General features: G+C 36.0%; 1 protein-coding gene across 1 annotated transcript in view; it reads right to left on the bottom strand.

Annotated features, from left to right (window-relative positions):
* The window catches only part of SEMA4G (semaphorin 4G), a 531,345-nt gene that overhangs the window by 219,468 nt on the left and 284,731 nt on the right, over nt 1-27,146 (bottom strand). The window contains exons 7-8 of the mRNA XM_053692470.1: nt 24,065-24,178; nt 14,284-14,441 (exon numbers count right to left, since the gene is read on the bottom strand). Coding sequence (XP_053548445.1) covers nt 14,284-14,441; nt 24,065-24,178 — 272 coding nt within the window. The remainder of the gene's footprint in view (nt 1-14,283; nt 14,442-24,064; nt 24,179-27,146) is intronic.

The following is a 27,146-nucleotide window of genomic DNA, read 5'->3' as shown; positions in this document are numbered from 1 at the left end:
TTCCTGTTGGGAAGGAGAATATCCCACAAGTAATGGATGATCCGTGGACTGGATACACTTAACAAGAGAAAAACAAATTTGATAATAGAAGTAAAATGGAAACCAAACAACCTTTTAAAATTTGGGGAAGTTGTTACTGGCTGGTTTTGTAATACAGAGATGGCTTAGGTGATTGAAAAGGAGTCATTACACTACTAAGCACAGGATAATGTAAAGAGAGTCTGGAGCTAATAAAATATCTGCCCCTGAGGGAATTTTGAAAAATATTTTCAGCAACAACAAAAAAAAGCCGGAATCTGCTGCTAATTTGTTTCTCCCATTGAACTAATTGAAAACTCTGGTGTGTATTGTTGCCAATTAAGGCTGTCTGTAAATGAGTTGTCCACTGCTCTAAGTAATCACTGTCTAGTTTGTAGCTGGTTTAAACAATATGAAGCATTCTGAAGGAAACATAGGTTACAGAATTTGTTTTTCAGTTTCTGTAAGGAGTAAGGGACAAATACAATTTACAGCAGGTGTAGAATAGACAGAGGTAATGTTATCTACAGTAAAAAATAATTAAAAAAAAAAACAATGGAAATACATAGTAAAGTATTTTTATGGCATATAATTAAAGGGACGGTGAAGGCAAAATTAAACTATTGTGATTCAGATAGAGCATGCAGCTTTTAAAAAAAAACTTTCCAATTTACTTCTATTTTTTTTTTTATTATTCTCTTGATATCCTTTATCTTTTAGAGTAAACCCTAGGTAGGCTGTCAGTAGCTTAGGAGCATGCACGTGTTTGTAGCAGCCCAGCCTGTGGTAGCAGTTTTTGTAACTACAGTATAACATGTCTATAAACAACGTTGCACAACCCTGGTGCCAGATGGCTAAAGATACGTCCACCCTCCTGAGCTCATCTAGGATTACTCTTTAATGAAGGATCAATAGAAATAAGAAAAATTGGGAAGCTTCCGGTTGGAGGAGGAGCGTGTAGGTTGACTGCAGCTCTGCAGCGTGTCTGCCGCATGTGTGAGAGACGCTGATAGTACAGCCCTCCTAACGGACCCTAGGAGCCAGCAGTGGAACCGGGTCAGGGTCGAAAGATCCGCGTGTCGGAAGACACCTGAAGTCCTCTACATTCGAGAGGCGAAGGAAAGGATTGGCCCCAAGGAAGTGCAGAGGTGCAAAAGGGGAAACAGGCATTAACCAGGCAAGTCTGAGAGATAGGCTTGGCTTAGTGTGCAGGAGAAGCCCGTATCTTTCTGATGCTGCATGAAAGGGGGCAATTGAGACCCGCATACCCGCACACCAGTGGGCTACTGACACCCGCTCAGCAGAAGGAGGCTGAAACCCTGAGCTCACTTGGAGTAACTGAGACCCGCATAGCAGTGACAGCTGACATCCACACAGCAGGCAGAGGTGGAAGCCCTGTGTACACCGGGTAAAGCTGAGGAGGAGAATTGCCGCTTTCTAGGACGCTGCAGTAGCAAGGACACTGTAGCTAGAAGCGGCGAGAGAATGGCTGACTGCGGCTGACTGCATCTCCTACATGGAACAAGCCTGAATGCAGGTTTAATGGTGGTGAGGGATTACTCATCACTCAGGTAACTTTTTCTTTTCTGTTTCCTTCACTGTCTATCCGGAAGGTAGGACAACAACAGAGAGCTTTCTTTTTAAACTTTGACATGACTGTCTGCTAAAGCAACGTTTAAGGAAGGTCATGGGGAAATTCTGAACTTTACTGAGCAACTGTTGTGCCTGGAGGAGCTGGTCCTTTCAGAACTCTATTCCTGCTGACTTTCCCATTATATCATATGTTTGCCTTTTTCTCTATCACAGAAAATGACAATAGACACTTGCATATGTATATATATGTAGTACAATGAACATTATTTGGACATTATTTGCTGGTGAGCTGTTTAGTAACAGAAAACAGGTTAACATAGTTGGTTAAGGTTAAAAAGAGTTGGATTTATGATATATGGGTTTTTTCTCTGAAGTGCACAAGATAAAAGGCACTGTTACAATTTTGATAAATATCTGCCTCTGAAGGGAAAAAAAAAATAAAAAAATAAAAAAAAATAAAAAGGGGGGAAGAAAGAGGAAATAAAGGGGGCAGAGAAAGTACTGAGTGACACAATTGTTAAATACCACTTTAAAGAATATGGTGAAATGTGATATATATTATGTGAATTCTGTCTGAGTTGTGGATTCTTTGAAAATTGAATGTGCTTAAAGGCCAGAGGGCAGACTTGCTGAACGTATAGATCTCAGTTGTAAAAAGTTAAGCAGTGGGCTTGACAATCTTTTCTGTTTTAAAGGGGTATCAGATAAGCAGAGCATCCCTAGATTTAGAGCAATTAGCTCTCAGAAAAGTTATACATTACATAGTGCCATCCTAGACATATTTTGCTTTTGAAGTCTTTATAGTGAATGGTATAATGGTTAAAGCTTATTCCCTAATAGTTTTTATAGTACTAATATGAGCACCTGACCCTGTCTGATCTCGAAAGTTAAGCAGGGACATCCTATTTTTAGCCGAAGCTTAGGAGAATAAGTATACTCAAAGAGTGATATATTACATTTTGCTCTTTAAATTGTGACATTATACAGAGCAGAGTATCACAGGGCCAGGCGTGCCTCTAACCCTGTCTGATCTTGGTAGCTTAGCATAACAACTTAAACTCCATAGAATATAATCAGGGGTAAAAGACTGTCTGGAAAACATACTCTTGGTTAAGTTTTAGAATCATCAACAGTTGAAGCAGACAGGGGGGAAAAAAGAAAAGAAAGGGGAAAAAAAAAAAAAAAAAACAAACAAAAACCTGTCAGAGTATTTCAACAAACGGCGGTGTGATCCCTTATGGACAAGTTTGTTTCACAATACAAAAATAAATCCCCAGCTATGGCAGCCAGGAGCAGGGAGAAAAAAAATAAAGGAGGTAGTGAAAATATATCTGAAACCATAAATTAGAGTATCAACCAGTTAGATACACAAGCACTAACTAAAACGATGTCAGACATCTTCTTGCCCCAGTTTGAACTAATTAAATCTGAGATATCTGGCCTTGCTAATGAAGTTAGACACTTCTCCAAAAGGTTAGGGGAAGCTGAACAACGTATATCAGATTTGGAAGATAGGGTGGAAGGGCATGAGCTAAGCAACACTGACATGAGGAAAGATTTGGATAGACTACAGCAGAAAGTTGAGGACTTAGAAAACCGTGCACGTAGGAACAACTTAAAGATTATAGGATTACCCGAAAACACACAATATAAGGATCTAAATTTATTTATGTCTGAAATTCTACCAAAATTACTAGATGTGCCATCCACAGATCTTCCTCTTACAGTGGAGAGAGTGCATAGAATAGGGCATAGAAGAGAAGATAGTAATTCCGACAGACCCAGACCAATAATTGCTAGATACCTCAATTTCCAAGATAAGGTGAAAATACTACAGCACTTTAGGAAAAAGAGAGACATAGTTATTGAAGGGAAAAAGATCCTTATATTTCAGGATTTCTCGGCAGAGGTATCTAGCAAGAGGAAATTAATGGCGCCTGCATGTACTCAGCTGATCAATAAAGGTTACAATGCCACATTAATATACCCTGCTAGAATCCGTGTACAAGGCACTGAAGGGAATAGACTGCTAGAAAACCCTAGGGAGGCTGAAGCCTTTATGAGAGAAGAGGTAATATAACAGTGGTTAATCATAATAAAAAAAAGGTTTGAATATATTTGATGGACAAGATAGATAGAGAATGTAGAGTTCTTTGGGGAGCGGGGAAATGTGGGCCTGGGAGGGGGGGGGGTGTTCTTTCTTTTCTTTTTTTTTTTCTCTCTCCCCGTGCCCTATACGCTACTCGCACTCAGGTGGGCACTTTTACTATAGTTTAAATGATTAATCAAATTAAATGTGTCTCCTGGAATGTGAGCGGCATCACCTCCCCGATGAAGAGGAAAACAATTTTGGCTCAGCTTAAGAGTCTGAAGGCAGATGTTGCCCTCATCCAGGAGACACTCTTGAAAGAAGTAGAACTGCTCAAACTGAGAGCAGGCTGGGTGGGAGAAGTAGTGGGAACCCCATGCAGCAAAAGAAAGAAAGGGGTAGCAATTCTTTTGAATAAAAAATTACAATATACTATTTTATCCACTGAGCTAGACTCAGAAGCAAGATATATGATTCTAAAATTGGTAATTGAGAGAAGAAAATTTACTATATGTAACGTCTATGGTCCCAACGATTACAATCCAATATTCTGGTCAGAACTCCAATCCCAGCTATTGGAAAAGGCAGAGGGGGCTCTTATCCTAGGGGGTGACTTTAACATGGTGTTTCAAATCCCTCTAGACAGAGCTAGAAAAGGAGATACCGGGAGGAAAACTAGAAGAGATAAGCTTGAGGCTAAGTTACTCAGTAAATTTATAGCTAATCTTAAAGTGAAAGATATCTGGAGAGAGAGGAATCCAATTGGCAGGGAGTATACGTGTGCCTCAAAGGCTCATATGACGTTTTCAAGGATAGATATGTTCATGATCTCAGAGAAATTAACTGGCCTCTAGGTCGATGCAGAAATAAAAGACATAATAATATCAGACCATGCCCCAATAATTCTTAAAATTAGCCTGGATAATGATAACTCCCCCGTGAGAAGATTCTGGTTTCCTAAGTATTTGATTAATGACAGAGAATTTAAAAATATGTTGATGACAAAATGGCAGGATTTTTATACAAATAACGTAGAATACTTGGAAAAACCAGAGATATTTTGGGAAGCATCAAAATCAGTAATGCGTGGTGAAGTTATTGCTTTTTTGAGCAATAGAAAGAGAAAACAAAAAATTAAAGAAAAGGAAATGTTAAAAAGATTATCTTCAGCATATAATAAGTATTTGGAGGAATCAAATAGCACCAACTGGCAACACTTTATAGACGCTAAGGAGGCTAGGGACATCTGGCTTCTTAATAAAACTACCCAAGAAGAACTTAGGCTGTCAGCAAAATTTTAGACATGGAAATAAAACAGGGAAATTCCTAGCTAACTTGGTAAGGAGAGCTAAAGGACATAATCATGTTGGCGGGATAATGACAAAGGGGAAGATAGAACATAAGACGAAAGACATTTTAAGATTGTTTAAAGAATATTATCAAAAGGTTTATGGTTCGGGAGAATTGAACCTCGAAAATAAGGATGATTTCTGGGCTAAGATAACAAAACCAAAATTTGATGAAATAGAAAGAAACAAACTTATCAAACCAATATCAGAAGAAGAAGTTATCAACGCCATCAAGAAGTTAAAAAATAACAAAGCTTCAGGTCCAGATCTATTACCTAATGAGTATTATAAATTACTAATAGAGAGTATAGTTCCAACTTTAACTACACTGTTTAACCATTACTTTATAAAAGGGAAAGAAATGTCTTCCAATTTCACGGCATCTTGGACCACGTTAATCTTAAAACCTGATAAAGATTCCACACTGATGGAATCATATAGACCCATATCCTTGTTGAACTCGGATTACAAAATCTTAACCGGTATTATCGCAAACAGACTTCAGGCAGTATTAAAATCTATTATTCATATTGACCAGACGGGCTTTATGGTAGGAAGAAACTCCGCCTCCAATTTACGAAAATTGTTTTTAGTGCTAGATTCTACGAAAAGTGAAAAACATTCTCAAAAACATAAAGATAAAAACATGAAAGGGGACAGACCTAGTTTAGCTATACTCTCCCTAGATGCACAGAAAGCCTTTGACTCAGTGGAATGGGACCATTTATTCACCTCAATGTCAGAGTTTGGGTTCCCAGAAACTATAATACAATTGATTAAAAATATTTACAGAAAACCATGCACTGCAATTTTGGTGAATGGCCAGGTATCAAAAAACCTATTGTTAGAGAGAGGCACTAGACAGGGCTGTCCTCTTTCACCGCTACTATTTAATGTAGTTATAGAGCCACTAGCCATAATGTTAAGAGAAAGAATACAGGGCATAATGGTGGGCAAATATGAGAGTAAAGTCTCCCTTTATGCAGATGACCTATTGTTATACGTTCGCAATCTAAAGGTTAATATCCCATTAGTTTTGGAAATAATAGAAGACTTTAGTACCTTTTCAGGCTATAAGATTAACATAAACAAATCTGAATTGATGATACTAAGGGAAGATAAAGATTGGAGCCCAGGAAATCATTTTAAGCTAGCTCGAGAAAGTATAAGGTACTTAGGAATCTTAATCTCAACTTAAGAGGACCTATTGTATAGCTTAAATTATACACCCCTGATTAGAAAATTAAAAGAAGATTTAAAAGCTTGGTCTAAATTACTCTTATCACTCACTGGCAGGGTTAACACATTTAAAATGATAATGTTCCCTAAAATATTGTATTTAATTCAAAACGTTCCCATCCCGATGTCAAAGAAAGACATCAGAGAGATCTCGGTGGCGGTAAGGCAATTCATATGGAATAATAAGAAACCAAGAATAGCTATGAATAAATTATATTTACAAAGAGATATGGGTGGATTAGCTCTCCCAAACTTGGAACATTATAACTGGATAATGTTAAGTAGGATAGTGGTAGAATGGATAACAGGGGTCTTGTACTTCATAATTCCAGAAATTGAAAGGAATTTCTGTATGCCACATAACTTGGTGAATTTGATACACTGTCCATGGCGAAGACTGCCAACAAATATTAAAAATATAAAAACTATTGTAAATCCCATCATAGCTTGGCAGAAGTTGTGTATTATCTTAGGAATAAAATATAAGATGTCCAAATATTTATTAATACAAAATAACTTAGCTTTCCCAGGGGGCTTTAATTCCACTGTTTTTCAGAGCTGGGGGGCTAAAGGGTTAGAATTTATTTGGCAAATACTAGATAAAGAAAGAAAGACTGTTAAATCATTCGACTCTTTGAAAACTGATTTCCACATAGATAACAGAGATTTTTTCGCCTATCTCCAGGTCAGGCATTATGCTCAGCAATTGATCAGGGAAAATGGGTGGAATTGGGGATGGGGAAAAATTGAATCATGGGTAAAAATGGTTATGCATGGAGTGAGTTCAATTTCACCCTGGTATAAACTCATCTCTGTTAAAGAAGGTCTAAATAACTTAGGTAATATAACGAATAGATGGAGTCCCTTCATTACCGAATTAGGCGAGTCTAATGAAAAGATAAAAGAATCAATCTCCCAAGTGGCTAAAACAACAATATCCGAAACCTGGAGAGAAGCTCACTTAAAGTTATTATACCGCACTTACTACACGCCAGAGAGGGGCGCGAAGTGGGGTAATACACAATTTAATAAATGTCCTAAATGCAGTCAAACTGAAGCGGATTTAATATATATGATTTGGAAGTGCCCTATAATTAGACAATTCTGGCTTAAAATTGAGTTTTGGCTACGTAAAATACTAAAGAGATCTAGTATCTTTACATTAGAACACATAATACTTTTACTAAGGGTTAAAGAATGGGGGGAAGACTGGAGATTTATAAATATTTCAATACTTGCGGCTAGAAGTATAATCTTTAGAAATTGGAAGAATAGTAAAAAACCTAATTTCGTAGACTGGAAAAATTTTCTGATAAAACAAGCTATTATTGAACAATTTGATATTCAAGAATTGAATGATTTTACCAGCAGAGAATATAGGAAGAAATGGGAAAAATTGATACATTCCCTCCCAAACACTATACAAGAACAATTCTGGTATTCTTTTAGGAAAACAGCCGAAACCTAAGAGGAAGCTGTAGTGCGAGTGGTGTGGGGGCCATGGGAGAGAGATTATATACATCTAATTTTTTTTTTTTTTTCTTTCTTCTTGTCTGTCTGAGTGTTTGTATGTCAGTTCTGTTTTTTTTTTTTTTTTTGGTTTAGGGTAGGGTGATATGAGGGAATAAAATTATCCTAATATAAGTACAGAACGTAGGATGGCTTACACTGTATGAAATAACGTTGGATAAAAAGTAAGCTTTAGGATTAAATCACAAGGGCTTAGGTTGTATAAAGCGGGAAATGGTTTTACACCTTGCATGGCGAAAAGCGGGCCTGAACGAAAGGCTGTTCATTTGTTTATTATTTACATTCGGTAATGCACCCTGCGAGGTGAAAGGTAAGCCCAATTGAGAGGCCATGTATTTATATTTTTGGATTATAAATAAAATATTTAAAAAAAAAAAAAAGAAATAAGAAAAATTGATAATTGAAGTAAATTTTAAAGTTATTTAAAATGTTGCGCTCTTATTTATTTAAAGGGAAAATCTGCTTGAAAAATGTATTGTTTAAAAAGATAGATAATCCCTTTATCACCCATTCCCAATTTTTGCACAACCAACACGGTTATATTGTTATACTTTTTACCTCTGTGATTACCTTGTATTCTAAGCCTCTGCTGACTGCTCCCTTATCTCAGTTCTTTTGACAGACTTGTATTTTAGCCAATCAGTGCTGACTCATAAATAACTCAGCACAATGTAATCTATACGGCACACATGAACTAGCGCTGTCTATTTGTGAAAAACTCACTAAGATAAAAGGGGGTTTCAACGGCTTAGAAAACAGTTTATGAACCTACCGAGGTTTAGCTTACAACAAAGGATACCAAGAGAACAAAGCAAATTTGATGATAAAAGTAAAATGGAAAGTTGTTTAAAATTGCATGCCCTATCTAACTCATGAAAGTTAAGTTGAATTTTGGCTTTTCACATTACAATCTCAAAGCATTATCATTTTAAAGGGACATTGTACACTAGTTTTTTCTTGGCATACATGTTTGTAGATGATTCATTTATTTAGCGCATCTGGGAGGGTTTTTGTAACAACGTATAGTTTTGCTTATTTTTTTAATAACATTGTGCTGATTTTCAGACCCCTAACCAAGCCCCACAGTGTCAGATGTATACTCGCGTTTACAGACTACTGCTGGCTCCTGTTTATGCTATCTGTCTTTTCATATACAGGGAAGGGGGGGGAGGAGTATCTGCTCTTCTTGTTTTTCCAGCCCCTTTCACTGGGTGTCCCAGTCAACCTCATCAACAGTGCTAAACTGGGAGCTTCTATGAAAGTTTTTTAAAGGTTTTATACTGGGTTTATAGATTAGTATCTGTGCATATTCTTATTTACAGTAGTGTCTATTACATGCAGTTTTATGAAAATTGGTGTATACTGTCCCTTTATTTTTTTTTAGCTTAGCTGAGTGGAATTCCGGTCAGTGACAAAACTCTGTAAATGAAACAATTTAGAAGAGGCACAACTGGGAGTGTGGGATCATAAAACAAAGTTCACTGAACTTCTCTTGTAAACATTCACAAGGAGCTGTTGCTGATAAACTTTTCACTCCCCCTTAATTAAATCTAGAATTGTTGCTTTTGATAGCACTTTAAAATGTTAAAAATAACAGAAAAAAATAGCAAGTTACAAAGAAATTGTAAGGGTTGTTTTTAAAGGCACGATCTGAAAATGATATGATGGAAATAAACAGAATTAGTGATTCAATTTAAAATATTAAAAAATAATATTTCTTTTTTTTGTTTTTGTTTGCCGAGCTTGTTTTCCTGGTAGAATTACAGAATACTTAGGACTTCACTGTTTTCAATCATAAACATGGAAGGTACATATTACATTTTATTTTAATTTTTTTATTAACCCCTTCGCTACCGGGAATTTTTAGAGAAAAACGTGTCCTAAATACTGGAGATTTTGTAGTATTTTTGCTTGCACTCCATTTAAACAGAAATAGAGCCTTGTTTTATTTAAACTATCAAAACTACATATAATTTTTTTAGGTAGACAACCAAGGGAATTAATCTAGGCCCATTTTTTATATATTTCATGCAACCATTTCACTGCCAAATGCGATCTTATATATATATAAAAAAAAAAAAACATGAACTTTTTCACAAACTTTGGGCTTCTCACTGAAATGATTTGCATACCACTTGTGCAGTCACAACTCAAATGGTTGTAAAAGGTTATTTGGGATCCTTTATGTCCATAAATAGCAGACATGCATGGATTTGCCTTTGCTTTTTTTGTTATTAAAAGGCCGCTAATTGCAGATGGCACCACACTTCTGTTATTCCCAGAAGTGAAGCTGTAAATCAGTTAGATTGTAAGGCTATTATTTGCTCTAGTGTTGGGATTACCCTCTCATCTGACAACTCCCATCCCCTGATCCCTACCCGATACCTCCCCATCAGCTCTCTTCCCTCCTCCCCCCACTGGTCACTACCATCTTAAAGGGACATTAAACACTTTGAGATGGTAATATAAAATGATAAATTGTATATAATAAAACAGCTCTGCAATATACTTTCATTATTTATTTTGTCCTCTTCTCCTGTAATTCCATTCAGAAATTGTGAGCTTTTCAGTTCCTGTTAGAAATGGAAGTGCAGAACACTGTTAAATCCAGCAAAACCATTGGCTGCACACTCTAGTGACCTATTTATAACTGTCCCTAATTGGCCACAGCAGAGAAGGTAACACAAGTTACAACATGGCAGCTCCCAGTGTTTTATAGACACTAAAACTTTACACTTATTTTGTCACTTTTTAAACAACTAATGAAACTTTAAAAAATACATCTACATGTTAGTCATGGACTAATCTTTTCTTTGAATGCATCATTCTATCTAGCATGTATTTAGTGTTTAATGTCCCTTTAAGAACTGTCAGACAGTCTGCAAATATGTAGCTTAGGACAGTGTAGTTTTTTTTTTTTAAATATATTTTTTTTTTTATTTCTGTAGTGTAGGGATCCCACCTCCCTGATACCCCCAACAGCTCTCTTACCCTCCCCCCTCACACTGTCAACGCCAAGTGTGTTACTGGCAGACAGTCTGCCAGTAAACAAATTATGATTTATTTTAATTTAAATTTATATTATCAATTTTATGTTTCTGTAGTATAGAGACCCCCCTCACCCTCCTGACCTCACCCCTCCAAGCAACACCTGTTTTTCTGTAGTGAAGGGTCCCACCTCCCCCTTCCAAATGATCATTTTCTGTAGCTTTGATACCTATCCCTCCCCCTACCATGCCTAATATTTTTCTGTAGTGCAGGGAAACCCTGCCCCTCCCTCTCTCCCCCTCCCTATGCTGGGCTGCTCACCCAACTCCCCCTCCTTCCCTCCCATCACTCAGCACAAATGGAAAATCATTGCAAAGAGTGACACAGACAGTGTCACTCTCTGTAATGATTGGCGATCTGGCTTTATATGGTAAAGGAGCACAATTAGTGCTCCTTTACCATGTAAAGGCAGATGCCTTCAGCCCCCTGGTTGCAGCTCCCGCTGTCTAAACTGATAGTGGGGACTGCAACATGTGCTTCTGTGCTGGACGTAGGTACTACATCAACACGATACACTGGGCTAAGTACTGTGTGATATAGTACCTGCAAATGGCACAATGGGTTAAAGGTGGCTAAAGCTTAACCAGTAACCCAATTCTTATCCTTCAAGTCTAAAAACCATTGGTGGGTATAGATGGTACTAAGTCACCCCAACCCTCAAGGATGGGGAAAAAAAAGAATTTTACCAAACAATCATTTGCATGTCCATTGCTCTAATCAATTCTCCATAATGCTCAGTTCCACCACTTAGATCATGTGACCAGAAATGGCAGCATTCTAGACTCTCAGAGTAGCAGGACTTAGTTAATGGGATATAGTGTATTAAAAAAAAAAAATACAGAACATTGTTTAAAATGATACTAAACAGTAGACACATTCTAGACATAATGATTTATTCAAAGCTAAGATTAGCCTCAGAATAATACACAGATGTATTTTTTTACACTTATATTAGTTGTTTAAATATTAAATATATAATTGTAAAGGTTTAGTTTCAATAAAGTTCTTTAGCTTCTACAAAGTAATGGGCGCCACCATATTTTCCAATTATACCCACTGAGGATAATCAGAGACAGATATTTTTACTGCATGTTTCATATCTGTTTTTAATTGTCCTCAGCAGGAAAGATAAGTCGAAAACTTAGGTTAAAACATGGCAGTGCTCATAACTATGTAGAAATGGGACAACATAAATAATTAAAGTATATTGCAAAGTTTTAAAACAGCAGGAAGTAAACGTACAAATATCTTGCTACCCTCATCTCCTCAATGTTGTCAATAGAGAAATCCATTTAAAATGTGTACATTTGTGAGCACATGATCACCCATGCATAAACACAATAATATTCTATAGACCTCACTTTGTCTACTCATGGTTTGAAATGTTGCAACATTACTGGGGAGGGACGCACATGTGCTAGGCTTCTAATAATGCTGCCCTCCCTAAGTGAAGTTAAAGGGACATGAAACCCAATTTTTTCCTTTCATAAATCAGATAGAGAAAACAATTTTTAAAAAGTTTCCAATTTACTTATTCTTTGTTGAAGAGATATCTAGATAGGTAGCGTGCACATGCATGGAGCACTACACGACAGGAAATAGTGCTGCTATCTAGTGCTAATATATAACATTTTTGCTGCGGTCATGTAGTGCTGCAGACACGTGCACACTCCTGAGCTTACCTTCCTGCTTTTCAACAAAGGATAACAAGAAAACATAGACAATTTAATAATAGAAGTAAATTGGAAAGTTGTTTAACATGGTATGTTCAATCTGAATCATAAAAGAAAAATGCTGGGTTTTACATCTCTTTAATACAGTCCTAATGATCCTTAATCACACAGGGAAGTGAAAAGCAAGATAAATACAATTACATTTTATGGAGGTAAATTAAATGGGCTCATTCATGAAGCCCTGTAACATGATACATTGTTGTGTATTAGAAATTGTCAGTGGGTACTGGATGAACAGGAGAAGGTAGGCAGCAAGGTTCATCCAAAAACAAAGGATGAAGTGGAAAACAGGAATTTATCCTTAAAGGGACACTAAACCCCAATTTGTTCATCCAGGATTCAGATAGATCATTCAATTTTAAGCAACTTTCCAGTTAACCCCTTTTTATCAATTTTTCTTTGGTCTCTTGCTATCTTTATTTAAAAAGCAGGAATTTGATGCATAGGAGCCGGTCCATTTTTGGTTGAGAACCTGAGTTATGCTTGCTTATTGGTGGGTAAATGTAAGCCTCCAATAAGCAACCACTATCCATGGTGCTGAACCTAAAATGGGCTGGCTGCTAAGATTTACATTCCTGCTTTTAAAAAAAAGATAGCAAGAGAATGAAGAAAAGCTGATAATAGGAGTAAATTAGAAAGTTGCTTAAAACTTTATGCTCTATCTGAATCATGAAATAAAATATGACATCAGATATAGGCCTAGCAAGTCTGCCCAATATTTCCTATAAGTAAAAACGTATATATAGTTTGCAGGATAGTCTTATGCTTATCCCAGGCATTCTTATAGTCCCCCACAGTGTTTGTCATTGCTACCTCTTGTGGAAGTTTACTCAATGAATCAATCACCCTTTCACTTCTATACAGAAAGGGTGATTGATTTATGGAATAAACTTCCACAAGAGGTAGTAATGACAAACACTGTGGGGAACTATAAGAATGCCTGGGATAAGCATAAGGCTATCCTACGAATTAGATGAATTTATATTTTTAGGAAATATCGGGCAGACTTGCTGGGCCTATGGCTCTTATCTGCCGTCAATATCTATGTAGCATTTTAGTTATTTATAAATTCATGTAAGTTTCAGCACATAATCAAATCAAGACTCCATGCAATCTGGCTTCCATCTACCTGCCACTAAAACCCGCAGCCAGAACGGTCACAAACAAACTGCTCATAGCCAAGACAAAAGGTTGTGTCCCATACTTTTACCCCTCAGTTGCCTTCAACATAGTTGGGTTTATCAGCCATACTCTCCCCTTTATTGTAAGATCTCAATTAAGGTCCTCAATTCCACAAAGATCCATCATAACCTATCTTCTGCTTTGTTTTTCATGATGCCTTCATGTACCATTTCATAATCTGTTGGCACTTTACAGTAAACTAAATTTCCTATTACGCATGCAGTTTACAGTATATTATATACATTTAGCCACCAATCAGCAAGCGCTACCTGGATGGGCCTGCTCCTAAGCTTACATCCCTGATTTTCAAATAAAGATATCAAGAGAACGAAAAAAATTATAATAGGAGTAAATTAGAAAATTTCTTAAAATTGAATGCTCTATCCAAATCCTGAAAGAAAAAAAATGGGGTTTAGTATCCCTTTAACAATGGTCAGTGATTTAATGTCATGTTTGTTTATTCATGTTAAAGAGATAGTATATTATTAATATATTAGCTTACCTTGCACACTCTGGCTACCCTGGCCACTTGAGTCTTGTCCAGAAAAGATGAACTCTCCTCGACTGCCCTCTCATTAAAAAAGTAATAGATTTTGTCATCGTCTCCTACTTCCTCATTTAAGCTTTCCTGAACCAGAGCCGAGGACACAAAGTCGGCATCTATAAAGGAAATACAACAGACGTTGGTAAGTTTCACAAAATCTGGAATTTCCATTTATTGTAATCAAAACAAAAACAATTATTATTATTATCGGTTATTTGTAGAGCGCCAACAGATTCCGCAGCGCTAATTAAAAACCTTTCTTTTTAACCATTTGGCTATATATGGCTTTAATCATGAACAGTTATGGGGACCATCAAGGACACACAATTTGCCAATCCCAAGCAGACGTGAACACTTGTCTTTGTATTAAATAACTTTCTTAAAGGGATATGAAACCCCTAAAAATATTTTGTGATTCAGAAAGAGAATTCAATTTTATAATAGTTTCCAATTTACTTCCATTATCAAATTTGCTTCACTCCCATGATATTCTTTGTTGAAGAGATACCTAGGTAGGCATCTGGAGCACTACATAGCAGGAAAAAGTGTTGCCATCTAGTGCTCTGGCAAATGGATAACATTCTTGGAAAACTGCTGTGATACAGTATAGTGCTCCAGACACGTGCATGCTCCTGAACATTTTTCAACAAACGATACCAAAAGCACAAAGAAATTTTGATAATAGAAGTAAAATTAGAAAGTTGTTAAAATGGCATGCTCTTTCTGAATCATAAATAAATATTTTGAGTTTTATGTCCCTATAATGTTTCCAGATAGCTGAAGAATAAATGCTTGTTCCTCTGTTTGGAAAATGTTGAACAAGAATATTTTTACTCATATCCCTGCAGTCTCATTATTTCTAGCTAGAAAAGCAGGTATGTGAAATAGACACAAAAATGCTTAAAGGGACACTCAAGTCAAAATTAAACATTTGTGATTCAGATAAAGCAGGCAATTTTAAACAACTTTCAAATTTACTTCCATTAACAAAATGTACAGAGTCTTGTTATATTTACACTTTTTGAGTGGCTTGCTCCTACTGAGCATGTGCAAGAATTCACAGAATCAACGTATATATGCATTTGTGATTGGCTGATGGGTGTCACATGATACAGGAGTAGTGGAAATAGACATAACTTTTTTGTCAGAAATTTTTGTTACAACTCATTTGAAAACCATTAGATTTTGATCAACCCGTGTGTTTAACTATATGTTTAAGCTATCATTGTTACTCCTGAGCCTACCAAGCTATGTTTTTCAACAAAGTATACAAAAATAATTAAGTAAGTTTGGTTAAAGAAGTAATTGAAAATTGCATGCTCTATCTTTAACACTAAAGTTTAATTCTGACTTTAATGTCCCTTTAATTATTAATAATCTGGCTGTTCCGATCAGCCAATAGAATGCGAGCTCAATCTGATTGGCTGATTGGATCAGCCAATCGGATTGAACTTGATTCTGATTGGCTGATTCCATCAGCCAATCAGAATATTCCTACCTTAATTCCGATTGGCTGATAGAATCAGCCAATCGGAATTCGAGGGACGCCATCTTGGATGACGTCATTTAAAGGAACCGTCATTCGTCGTTCAGTTGTCGGCCAGGATGGATGTTCCGCGTCGGAGGTCTTCAGGATGCTGCCGCTCCGCTCCGGATGGATGACGATAGAAGATGCCTCTTGGATGAAGACTTCAATCGGATGGAAGACCTCTTCTGCCCCGCTTGGATGAAGACTTCTACTGGATGGAGGACCTCTTCTTGCTCCGCTTGGATGAAGAATTTGGCTCGGCTGGGTGAAGACGACTCAAGGTAGGGAGATCTTCAGGGGCTTAGTGTTAGGTTTATTTAAGGGGGGTTTGGGTTAGATTAGGGGTATGTGGGTGGTGGATTGTAATGTTGGGGGGGTATTGTATGGTTTTTTTTACAGGCAAAAGAGCTGAACTTCTTGGGGCATGCCCCGCAAAGGGCCCTGTTCAGGGCTGGTAAGGTAAAAGAGCTTTGAACTTTAGTAATTTAGAATAGGGTAGGGCATTTTTTATTTTGGGGGGCTTTGTTATTTTATTAGGGGGCTTAGAGTAGGTGTAATTAGTTTAAAATTGTTGTAAGATTTTCCTTATGTTTGTAAATATTTTTTTATTTTTTGTAACTTAGTTCTTTTTTATTTTTTGTACTTTAGTTAGTTTATTTCATTGTAGTTATTTGTAGATATTGTATTTAATTAATGTATTGATAGTGTAGTGTTAGGTTTAATTGTAGGTAATTGTAGATATTTTATTTAATTAATTTAATGATAGTGTAGTGTTAGGTTTAATTGTAACTTAGGTTAGGATTTATTTTACAGGTAATTTTGTTATTATTTTAACTAGGTAACTATTAAATAGTTATTAACTATTTAATAGCTATTGTACCTGGTTAAAATAATTACAAAGTTACCTGTAAAATAAATATTAATCCTAAAATAGCTATAATATAATTATAATTTATAGTGTAGCTATATTAGGATTTATTTTACAGGTAAGTATTTAGCTTTAAATAGGAATAATTTATTTAATAAGAGATAATTAATTTTGTTAGATGTAAATTATATTTAATTTAGGGGGGTGTTAGTGTTAGGGTTAGACTTAGCTTTAGGGGTTAATACATTTATTAGAATAGCGGTGAGCTCCAGTCGGCAGATTAGGGGTTAATAATTGAAGTTAGGTGTCGGCGATGTTAGGGAGGGCAGATTAGGGGTTAATACTATTTATTATAGGGTTAGTGAGGCGGATTAGGGGTTAATAACTTTATTATAGTAGCGCTCAGGTCCGGTCGGCAGATTAGGGGTTAATAAGTGTAGGCAGGTGTAGGCGACGTTGTGGGGTGCAGATTAGGGGTTAATAAATATAATATAGGGGTCGGCGATGTTAGGGCAGCAGAATAGGGGTACATAGGGATAATGTAAGTAGCGGCGGTTTACGGAGCGGCAGATTAGGGGTTAATAATAATATGCAGGGGTCAGCGATAGCGGGGGCGGCAGATTAGGGGTTAATAAGTGTAAGGTTAGGGGTGTTTAGACTCAGGGTTCATGTTAGAGTGTTAAGTGCAGACGTAGGAAGTGTTTCCGCATAGCAAACAATGGGGCTGCGTTAGGAGCTGAACGCGGCTTTTTTGGAGGTGTTAGGTTTTTTTTTCAGCTCAAACAGCCCCATTGTTTCCTATGGGGGAATCGTGCACGAGCACGTTTTTGAGGCTGGCCGCGTCCGTAAGCAACTCTGGTATCGAGAGTTGAAGCTGCGTTAAATATGCTCTACGCTCCTTTTTTGGAGCCTAACGCAGCCTTTATGTGGACTCTCAATACCAGAGTTATTTTTATGGTGCGGCCAGAAAAAAGCAATACGATCGGGTTGATTTCCGGCGATGCCTGTCCGCCGCCTCAGAGCAGGCGGACAGATTATGGAACTTGATAAATAGGCCCCTATGTCTCTTTTATGAAACAGAGTTTTAATCTCATACTTTTTCTACACCATAACTCAAATGAGTATTGCATATATAGATTTATATACAGTATATATATTTATAAATATAAAAGGGGAGGAGGGGGCGTGTCTGCTGTTTCTGGTTTCCCAGCCCCTTTCGCTTAACCTTATCACAGTGCTAAACTTGGAGCGTATATGTTTTTAAGATCAGTATCTGTGCATATTCTTTTTTATAGTAGTGTCTGTTATATGCAGTTATATGAAAATTGATGCCTACGTGATGAACAGGTTTGCTGAGAATTGCTTATATGGGCCCTGTATATATTTGTAAAATGTAATAATTGGCTACATCTGTCATATGTTGGGTATAACATTCTCTTACTGATAAATAATAAATCAGGGCTTGATACAGCCAGAACCTGCTCCTTTGAAGGAGAGAGATACAGACTGACAGGCTGTCACAGGCTGTCAATGCTGCACAGCAGCTATGTTCCACTTTTCCCCTTGTCAAAGGCACAGCTAACCTGCTAAAAAAAGCATTGCTTTGTGTGTGCTTGGCAATCAAATGGTTAAGTCCCTGCTTAAAAAACATTCTAATTTAAATTTTTTAAAGACCAGTATTAAATGTATTTTTACTTAAAGGGACAGTCAAGTGAAATTGAAACTTTCATGATTTAGATAGGGCATGCAATTTTAAACAAATGTCCAATTTACTTTTATCATCAAAGTTGCTTTGTTCTTTTGGTATTCTTTGTTGAAGGCTAAACCTAGGTAGGCTCATATGCTGATTTCTAAGCTTTGAAGGCTACCATTTATCCCAGTGCATTTTATTAGCTTTTGAGAGCCAGACAGTGCTACTTCATGTGTGCCATGTAGATAATATTGTGCCCTTGTGCCCACTCCTGTTTAGATATGCATGAACCAGCACTGATTGGCTAAAATGCAAGTTTGTAAAAAAAACACTGAGATGAGGAGGCTGTCTGCAGAGGCTTAAATATAAGGTACAATTAAAAAAAGGAAGAGTCCCACTAGACACCGTAAATAAATGCCTTTAATATTTTTTTTTTTATAGTTTTTGTTGTCTTACAACTTCTTTCAGTTTGAGGGCTAATTCTATCTGCAGAAGTATTGGTTGGTGAGAGCGGTCCCACATTTATGCAGATAGCAACCCATTCAGGTCGGCCATCAGGTTGTACCATCTTTTCATCGATGACCTGCTCTTCGTGTGGGATGGGAACAGTGACACAGCTAGTAAGTTTGTGTATTTCTTGGGTATTAACGATCTCAATCTACGGTTTACATATGAGTTTGATAAATCTAAGGTACATTACCTAGATTTAGAACTGAGAGGTTGGCCCTTGGGCAATGTTACCTCAGAGTTATTCAGGAAACCGATTTCAGGGAACAGTCTCTTGCATGCCAAGAGCTGTTACCCCCGACATGGGCCCTTCTTGGTCGCCAGGGGTCAATTCGTACGTTTGAAGAGGAATTGTAACCTGGCGAGCAGATTTGAGAAGCATGCTGATGATTTAGAGAACAGGCTGTGGGACAAGCGAGAAGAGAAAACAAACACAGACAGAGGTATTTTACTCAAAGATCATGTGAAGCCTAAGGATATCACTGATAACAAACTGACATTTGTGACTGATTTTTCGGCCCAATACCAGGATATCTGCAGTATTATACGCAGACATTTTTCATTGCTTATAGCAGATGATGGCCTTGCAGATACAGTGAAGAAGGGCTGTAGATTCTCCTATAAGAGGAATCAGTCTGTTTCTTCTGGGGGTACTATCCATCCCTCCATATTTTACTGTTAACTATGCAATAAAAGTCAAGTTTTATTTAAACTAAGTTGCTGGTGAACTCTCTCTTTTTTGGCTTAAATATAAGGTAATCAAAGAGCTAAAAAGTGTATTAATATAACAGTGTTGATTATGCAAAACTGGTGAATGGGTAATAAAGGGATTATAAATCTTTTTAAACAATAAAAGTTTTAAAGTAGAATGTCTATTTAAAAATGCAACTCAAAAGGAAAAATCCATATAACGTAATGTAAAAAAGTGAGTTTATGTTTTTAAATCTAGCACTGGATAAAAAAAGAAAAAAAGTTGTGAACTACTCTTCAAGGAAAATATATTAGAGGAAATATGAGATGAAGAGATGTGTGTTTCATAAAGGGATACAATACTCTAAATTTAAACAGCTTTATTTAAAAAGATGTTTAAACAACAGGAAGTGCATGGTTATGTACAACTAAGTCTCATGGCTCTACTGTTCATTGGCTGAAAGAGGCAACACACAGAAAAGGCTGGTATTATCAAAAACAGGAACATTTGTTTTTCAAAAAACAAAATTACTGTAATACATTTGAAATAATTTTATTTAAGATGGTATATAGATTTTTTTTGTATCATGTTGCTATATCAAATTAGATGTAGACTATATAATATGAATTGTTAAAGGTAACACCAGAAAATAGGTAAACCAAAAAAACAGTTATGTGAGATAATCTGACTATATAAATCCATTTTCTGCCATGTTTCTTACAATCTCCTTTGGCAGGATAAGCAAAAATGAACTCGAGCAGAATTGGTATCAAATGCCAAGCAGCCTATCAAAAGCAGGGATATTTCTTCTGAGGATGCCAAGGTATTTTGAGATTGCTTTGTTATAAAGTAGATGTCATAACACTGAATGTCAGAGAATGAACATAAGGGATTTATCATATGTCTGCCATGAATTATTTATAGTCAGCTTCCAAAGAACAAGAATCGGGTACAGCTTTTGCAGGTTATACAGTGAAAGAAAGGAAGTACATTAAGGCAGAAAACAATGGTAGAACTGTGCTAATTGCAGCTGGAATGGAATGGAGTGGCAGTTGTTTGATGGGAAAGCCACAGTTTGTATTAAAGGGTGTTTGTGGCCTAGACTCTCAATATGTGTATTCATATTAAATAATTGCAAATTGTAAGGAAAGGAGAAGTGTGATTGAAGCTTCTTGGAGCCAGTAAAATATTAAAACAGAAGGTCAGAACACAGTACGCAAAAAAACGAAACATGAAGCCAAAACCAATAGCCCAAAAAAAAAAATCCTATTTAAATGGATTTTGTTTTAGAGCTGTATATTTTGATTCTGAAACTAACAGGTAGTGTATGTCTGTAAACTGCCTGTCTATGCGAAAAAAGCTCCCTGGCTATTAAAGGACTACTAAACACAAATTGTAAACTACATGATTTTGAACCTTCATATCTGAGAATAATTTTACAATGAAAACTGCAGCTTTATTTTGTGCAATGAGCATATTGTTTTATGTTTATTCATTTTGCCGATTTCCCTGTCCCCCAGAACAAAAGAACCCTGTGACTGCTGAGAATCTTAGTGGGGAGGGTGAAGTAAACTAAAGCTCACATAAATTGCCTAAAAGTATTAACCAAAACCTCCCTGGGCGAAAGTGAAACAAGCACAATTTTTAGATGTATTTTACAGCAAAAGGCAGCAAAATAAATAATAAATGTATATTGCAATAATGTTTTACTTGCAATAATAACACATTTTATACGTTGTTGAAATGTCAAGTTTAATTAATTAATGAATAAAGTGCAACTCTCACACATGCCAAACAAGCGCAAGAACAAAATAAATGTATTTGCCAGCACAGGAACATCCAATTCACAAATATTAACACAAAAAAAACATATTACTTTAAGATTAAGTGCTTTAACAGACATCACAATTGCTAACACTAGGCCCAGAGTATTGCACAGTAGACTTTAAAGACACAGGCAGGATCACATGGAATGTGAGACAGATATATAAGCAGCTTAGGGGCGTCTACAGAGAACACGGCTGTGCACATATCCTAAGAAGTGAGGTTTGACTATTATGAGTACAACGATATCAAGAGCTGAAAGAATCTTCACTTCTAAACTGTGTTTCACCTCAGCTACCTATAAAGTACATCTTCTAGAAAGCTATGGTGAAACACATTAGGCTTGAGACTGGCTGTTTGAGGGTTGGGTACATTAAGTTCTGAAGTTTCACTGGAACGGCATATCATCATCAACAGTGCTAAACTGGAAGCTTCTAAGTACGTTTTTAAAATGTTTTATACTGGAATTTATATCAGTATCTGTGCATATTCTTCTTTATAGCAGTGTCTATTACATGCAGTTATATTAAAATTGGTGTATACTCATGGAAATGATCAAGATCCCTGTTTTGCTTATAGGAATGCATATTGCAACAAAACAGTTAAAACATTGCCTATTTTCATCAAACAAATGTCATCAGGTGAAATATAAGGAACAATTTAAAGGGGATACAGTCACTTTTAGACATGCATTAGAAATTAACCAGTGGTGCATAAATCTTTTTTTTTTTTTAATCATTTAAAACTTTAATTTTGTAAGCATAATTTGCATGTTTTGCAATTCAGGGACATACATTGTGAAAGGCATCTTTAGTGTTTATCTCCTTTGCGGTGGTCACAATCACTGTGCAACACATAGAAACGTTAGGTTTCTACATGTCAAGTAATCACTCTGCAACATGAAGGAATGTTAGAGTTCTGAATTCCAAAGAATGCACTCCACACTTTATGGGGACAATGGTAGGACTGCAAATGTCAGATTTAAGTTACCACCTCCCATTGTAAAGGATTTCTAAGCAGCATATTAGTGTGTCTGTCCCGGGACAACTGAAAGGATGAGCTTCGTGCACTCTCATATTATTTCACCAATCAGGTAAAGGAAGCTTACTATGAAATCTCATGAGAGTTAAGTCAAATCTCATGAGATCACAGTAAGAGTTCATGACCTCAGCACTGCTGATGCTGATTGGCTGCTGTTCATTTCTTCATTCTTTTAATTTTTTTTACCTGCAGCTGGGAGCAGCTGAGTATAACTTTTTACACAGAACTTACTCTGCTGAGCTGAGGAAATTGTGAGGTAAAATATCTTCCTTTTTTACATAGAGATGCTCAGGTGATATTTTCCTGTCAGCTTTTTACAGTTATACTGCATCAGATTTAAGTGATTTAGCATATGAGTATTATGTCCCTTTAAATTGGACTTTTGTTTATTTAATTATGTGACTGGAACATTTAGTTGGAAAGTGTTTTAGTGGTTGTAAGCTCATGTCTATAGTCTGTTTTGGGAGATAATCTGCTCTTTTTGCTTTCTTACGACATAACAATATAATTCCATTTTATGCAAGATAGTGCTTGACCAGACATCAATAGATGATCACCTGGCACTCTGCCAAGTGTCCAGACCCTGCGGGTGCTCCCTGAACCGTATGGTAATTCCTCAGCCTATGATTTGTCTGCAGTGTAAGTCAACCTACACACTAACGCAATAAGTACTGATTATTATACCATTTTGATCTTTTATGTCATTGTATTATTTTGCTGTCTCACAACTGTTGGTCTAAATTTGTGGGAAAACTAAATAAATCTACATAAGATTGCAATAATAGTATTCACAACACAATGCAGACATTGTCAGGGTATTCTCCCTAATAGATATTAATATGAACATGACACAAAGCTTTGTTTTCATTTGAGTAAACTGGCTGTGAGGGAATAGCTTAAGGCATAATACAGTATTGATTAACTGTAACAGAGCAGAGTCTAAATCAGTGATAGTCAATCAGTATCACTTATAGGTTTTTACATGATGCCCTCGAGTCCTCAAGAGAAATGCAAATTACCTTTAATAGTTATAATGCACCAAAGACCAATTGTAGGGATGGGAAAATGTGTTTATATTCGAATTCCAATGTTAGAACTAATGTTATTGTAGAAATTCGATTTACATAATCGAATGTTGATAAGAACAAATATTCTTAAAATTTCTATAATCGAATGTTATTTCCAGTTTTCGAATGTCACTTTCGAATCCGAATGTTCATAAGAGATCGAATATACACATTCGATTTTGGAATGTGTATATTTGATTTATTATGAACATTCAAATTTGAATATTACATTTATAAAACACAGTTGTAGACTAGAAATACTATTTCAAGTTCGAATATTACATTTCAAAATTGAATGTGATAAAATACATAGCTAAACATTCTATTTGAATGAATATTTTCGAATGTTACTGAAAAATTCAAAATGAAAATTTGAAAATAGAATGCTATATAAACATTCGGAATTCGATACAAACTAATGAATGTATCAAATTTCATTTTAAATTTAGAATTTTTAGAAACATTCACCCATTGCTAATCACAGGTTTATTGGTCTCAATTATTCTAAGAACAGTTATTTTACCATTGAGCCAGAGCATGGGGGATTCCTCTGTTTTCAGGAGAAGTTGATAAAGGTTTCTCCGTATATCCGGATGGTTGCGGAATTCATAACGAGTGGCTGTGTATAAAGCTCCATCTGGAAGAAAAAAAAAAAAGCAAACAACATTAAATTCCTAACCTAAAAAAAAAAAACACAACCCAAAATATGTCAAAACTGATAAACAGCAAGTCAGTGTTCCACTCAAATTACATTTACTTAGCTGTCATTAAAGAAGAATATTTAACCGAAGCACGTCAACATTACCAGCTTTTGTTGTACAATTAAAGATAAAGACATTAGGCAACAAATGTAACTCTCTATAAACTGCACTAACATTGTTTTTGGTTGTAGGAGGAAATGCAGTGTTCAACACAAAAAGTGTATTTATTCTAAATAAAATCACCACCCTTGGGATAGTTTTTATTCTCTATCTTGAAACTGAAGATGACGAGATCAAGTGTTAATGTAACTACTTGAATAACAAAAAACACAACATGTACGGTATCTATTTATACAATAAAACAAGAACTTTTGTTAGATTTAAAGGGACACTAAATATTTCGAGATCTTTTATTTGTTATTTTGCCTTCATTATATCTATCATTTTTTACTGTTTAAATGGACCTTAAAATCACAATTAAACATTTAGCATTCTGATAAAGCATGCAATTTTAAAACAACTTTCCAATTTACTTCTATAATGAAATTAGTTTTTTTCTCTTGGTATTCTTTGTTGAAGAGTAGGCTTCGGATAAGAAAAGCACTACGGTTGAGCCAATTGGTTGAGCCAATGACAAGAAACAATCTGTATATATTCAGCCACCAATCACCAGTTATCTCTGCTTATGAGCCTACATAGGCATTCTCTTTAACAAACAATACCAAGAGACCAAATAAAAAATATTTATATAAGTAAAGTTGTTTAGAATTGCATGATCTATCTGAATGATGAAAGTTTAATTTTGATTTACTGTACCTTTAAAAGGACACTAAACCCACATTTTTTTTCTTTAATGATTCAGATAGAGCATGCAATTTTAAGCAACTTTCTAATATACTGCTATTATCAATTTTTCTTTGTTCTCTTGCTATCCTTATTTAAAAAGCGGGATGTAGCCACCAAAAAGCAAGCGCTATCCATGGTGCTGAACCTAAAATGGGCTGGCTCCTAAGTTTTCAATTCCTGCTTTTTAAATAAAGATAGCAAAAGAACGAAGAAAAATTAATAGTAATAAATTAGAAAGTTGCTTAAAATTGCATGCTCTTTCTGAATCATAAAAGAAAAAAAAAAATGGGTTTAGTATCCCTTTAATGAAAAGTTGCATTTTTTTTATCCTTTAGCAAAAAAATTAAAAAATTGCAGGTGTTATTTTTACTAAATAAATATCCAAACAAACTTTAGCTGAGTCTCCTAATCCTGCCCCCCTCAGACAGGCTGCATTTTCTCTTTTACACAGATTTGCGCTGTGTAACCAATCAGAAGCTGCATTGGCCGCCAAGTTGGGCCTATCAATAGGACACAGCTGTATCCCACTAAGCAGCAAGACATTATAAAAAAATACCTTCAAATATTGTTATTGCTTCTCTTATTTATTATCTAAACTTGTTGATTATAGATTTTACTTATCGCTCCCTAACAGGGTTATATTTTGGCCTATGCCACCTAGACCTGTGCCTAAGACAGCAAGATTTAGAGGGTAGCATTTGAGGGTCAGTTCTATGGCTTTAAACCTTCCCAATGTTAAGCTGCGTATAGCAGCACAAAAAACTAAAATGCCACTTCTTCTTACACAATTTGTCTAGATTAAACTATATGATTAGACTAGTTATTTTTTTTCTTCTTTTGCTCGTCTCACTGCCTCTTCCATCTCCTAAATCCCCATTTGCTCAGTCAGATCTGATAAAAGGCCATTAAGAATAGGACTTTATTCTTGTACTACAAATTCATTCTGGATCCATAATTTATCACTCTTCATTTAGCAATGTAAAAACTCTTCTCTCTAATAAAAATTTGTTTATTACATTTATCATTGATTTCAACACCCCTTTCTACTCACTATATTTGCCCATCTCATGCCATTTCCTCTTTGCTGCGTCTTCTCTTATTTTGTACTCAATCTCACCACCCCTATTAGACTCTGTAATCTTTCACCTTTCACGGTTTCTGCATTTAAACCATATCTCCATAAAAAGATTGCACAGTATTCTGAAAGCTTCCCTAGTACAGCAGAGTGAATCTGCTTCAAGCACAGACATCAGCAACATGTAAAATCTTTATTTACGGGTAATGCACTGGTAAACCTGCACAAGCTAAATTGAGATCCTTCAAAGGCTGAATACAAATCTGCAAGGATCAAAAATGTTAGTTTTTTTAAAAAGGGAAAGATGAAAACATCAATCAAAACTATTGGGTTACATCATTTCTGAATAATAAAGGTTTGGATAAAGGTTGTTATCATACAAAGGAAGTCATTGAGATAATGAGTCAATACAGTAAACATTCATAGGAGATTAAACCAAAACTATTATAATTTCCTGACTTTATATAAATAAAACATTGTAGGTTAGGCAGGTTGGACCAGTGCTTCTCATTAAGGGTGTCATGATACACTAGTGGGTCACAATTATTTTTTTGCAGTTGGTAACAGCTGAAGAGATATGTGACTTTGTATCTGCGGGGGGCGATGGTTTATGAGAATGTTGAACTACTAATAATAGTACCTGGAAATTGCAAATGTTTGACAAACTTTACTAACATGCGGCTAGATTACGAGTTTTGCGTTATGAGTGAAAAAGCCTCATAACGCTGCTTTTTCACTACCGCTGCTATTACGAGTCTTGCAGGTATAGCTGTACCGCACACTTTTTTGGCCGTAACGCAACGTAACTACCACACCTTTCAAAAATGGGACTTCCATAGCACCGGTATTACGAGTTTTGCCTGGGAGGCCAAAAAGTGAGCGGTACAGCCTATACCGACAAGATTCGTTCCGCCATCTAAAGTCAGTAGTTATGGGTTTTGCGCTACAAAGCTGTAGCATAAAACTCATAACTAAAGTGTTAC

This window comes from Bombina bombina, chromosome 9 (assembly GCF_027579735.1).
Source record: "Bombina bombina isolate aBomBom1 chromosome 9, aBomBom1.pri, whole genome shotgun sequence".
Taxonomy (NCBI): Eukaryota; Metazoa; Chordata; class Amphibia; order Anura; family Bombinatoridae; genus Bombina; species Bombina bombina.
This window is presented reverse-complemented; position numbering and strand designations above follow the sequence as displayed.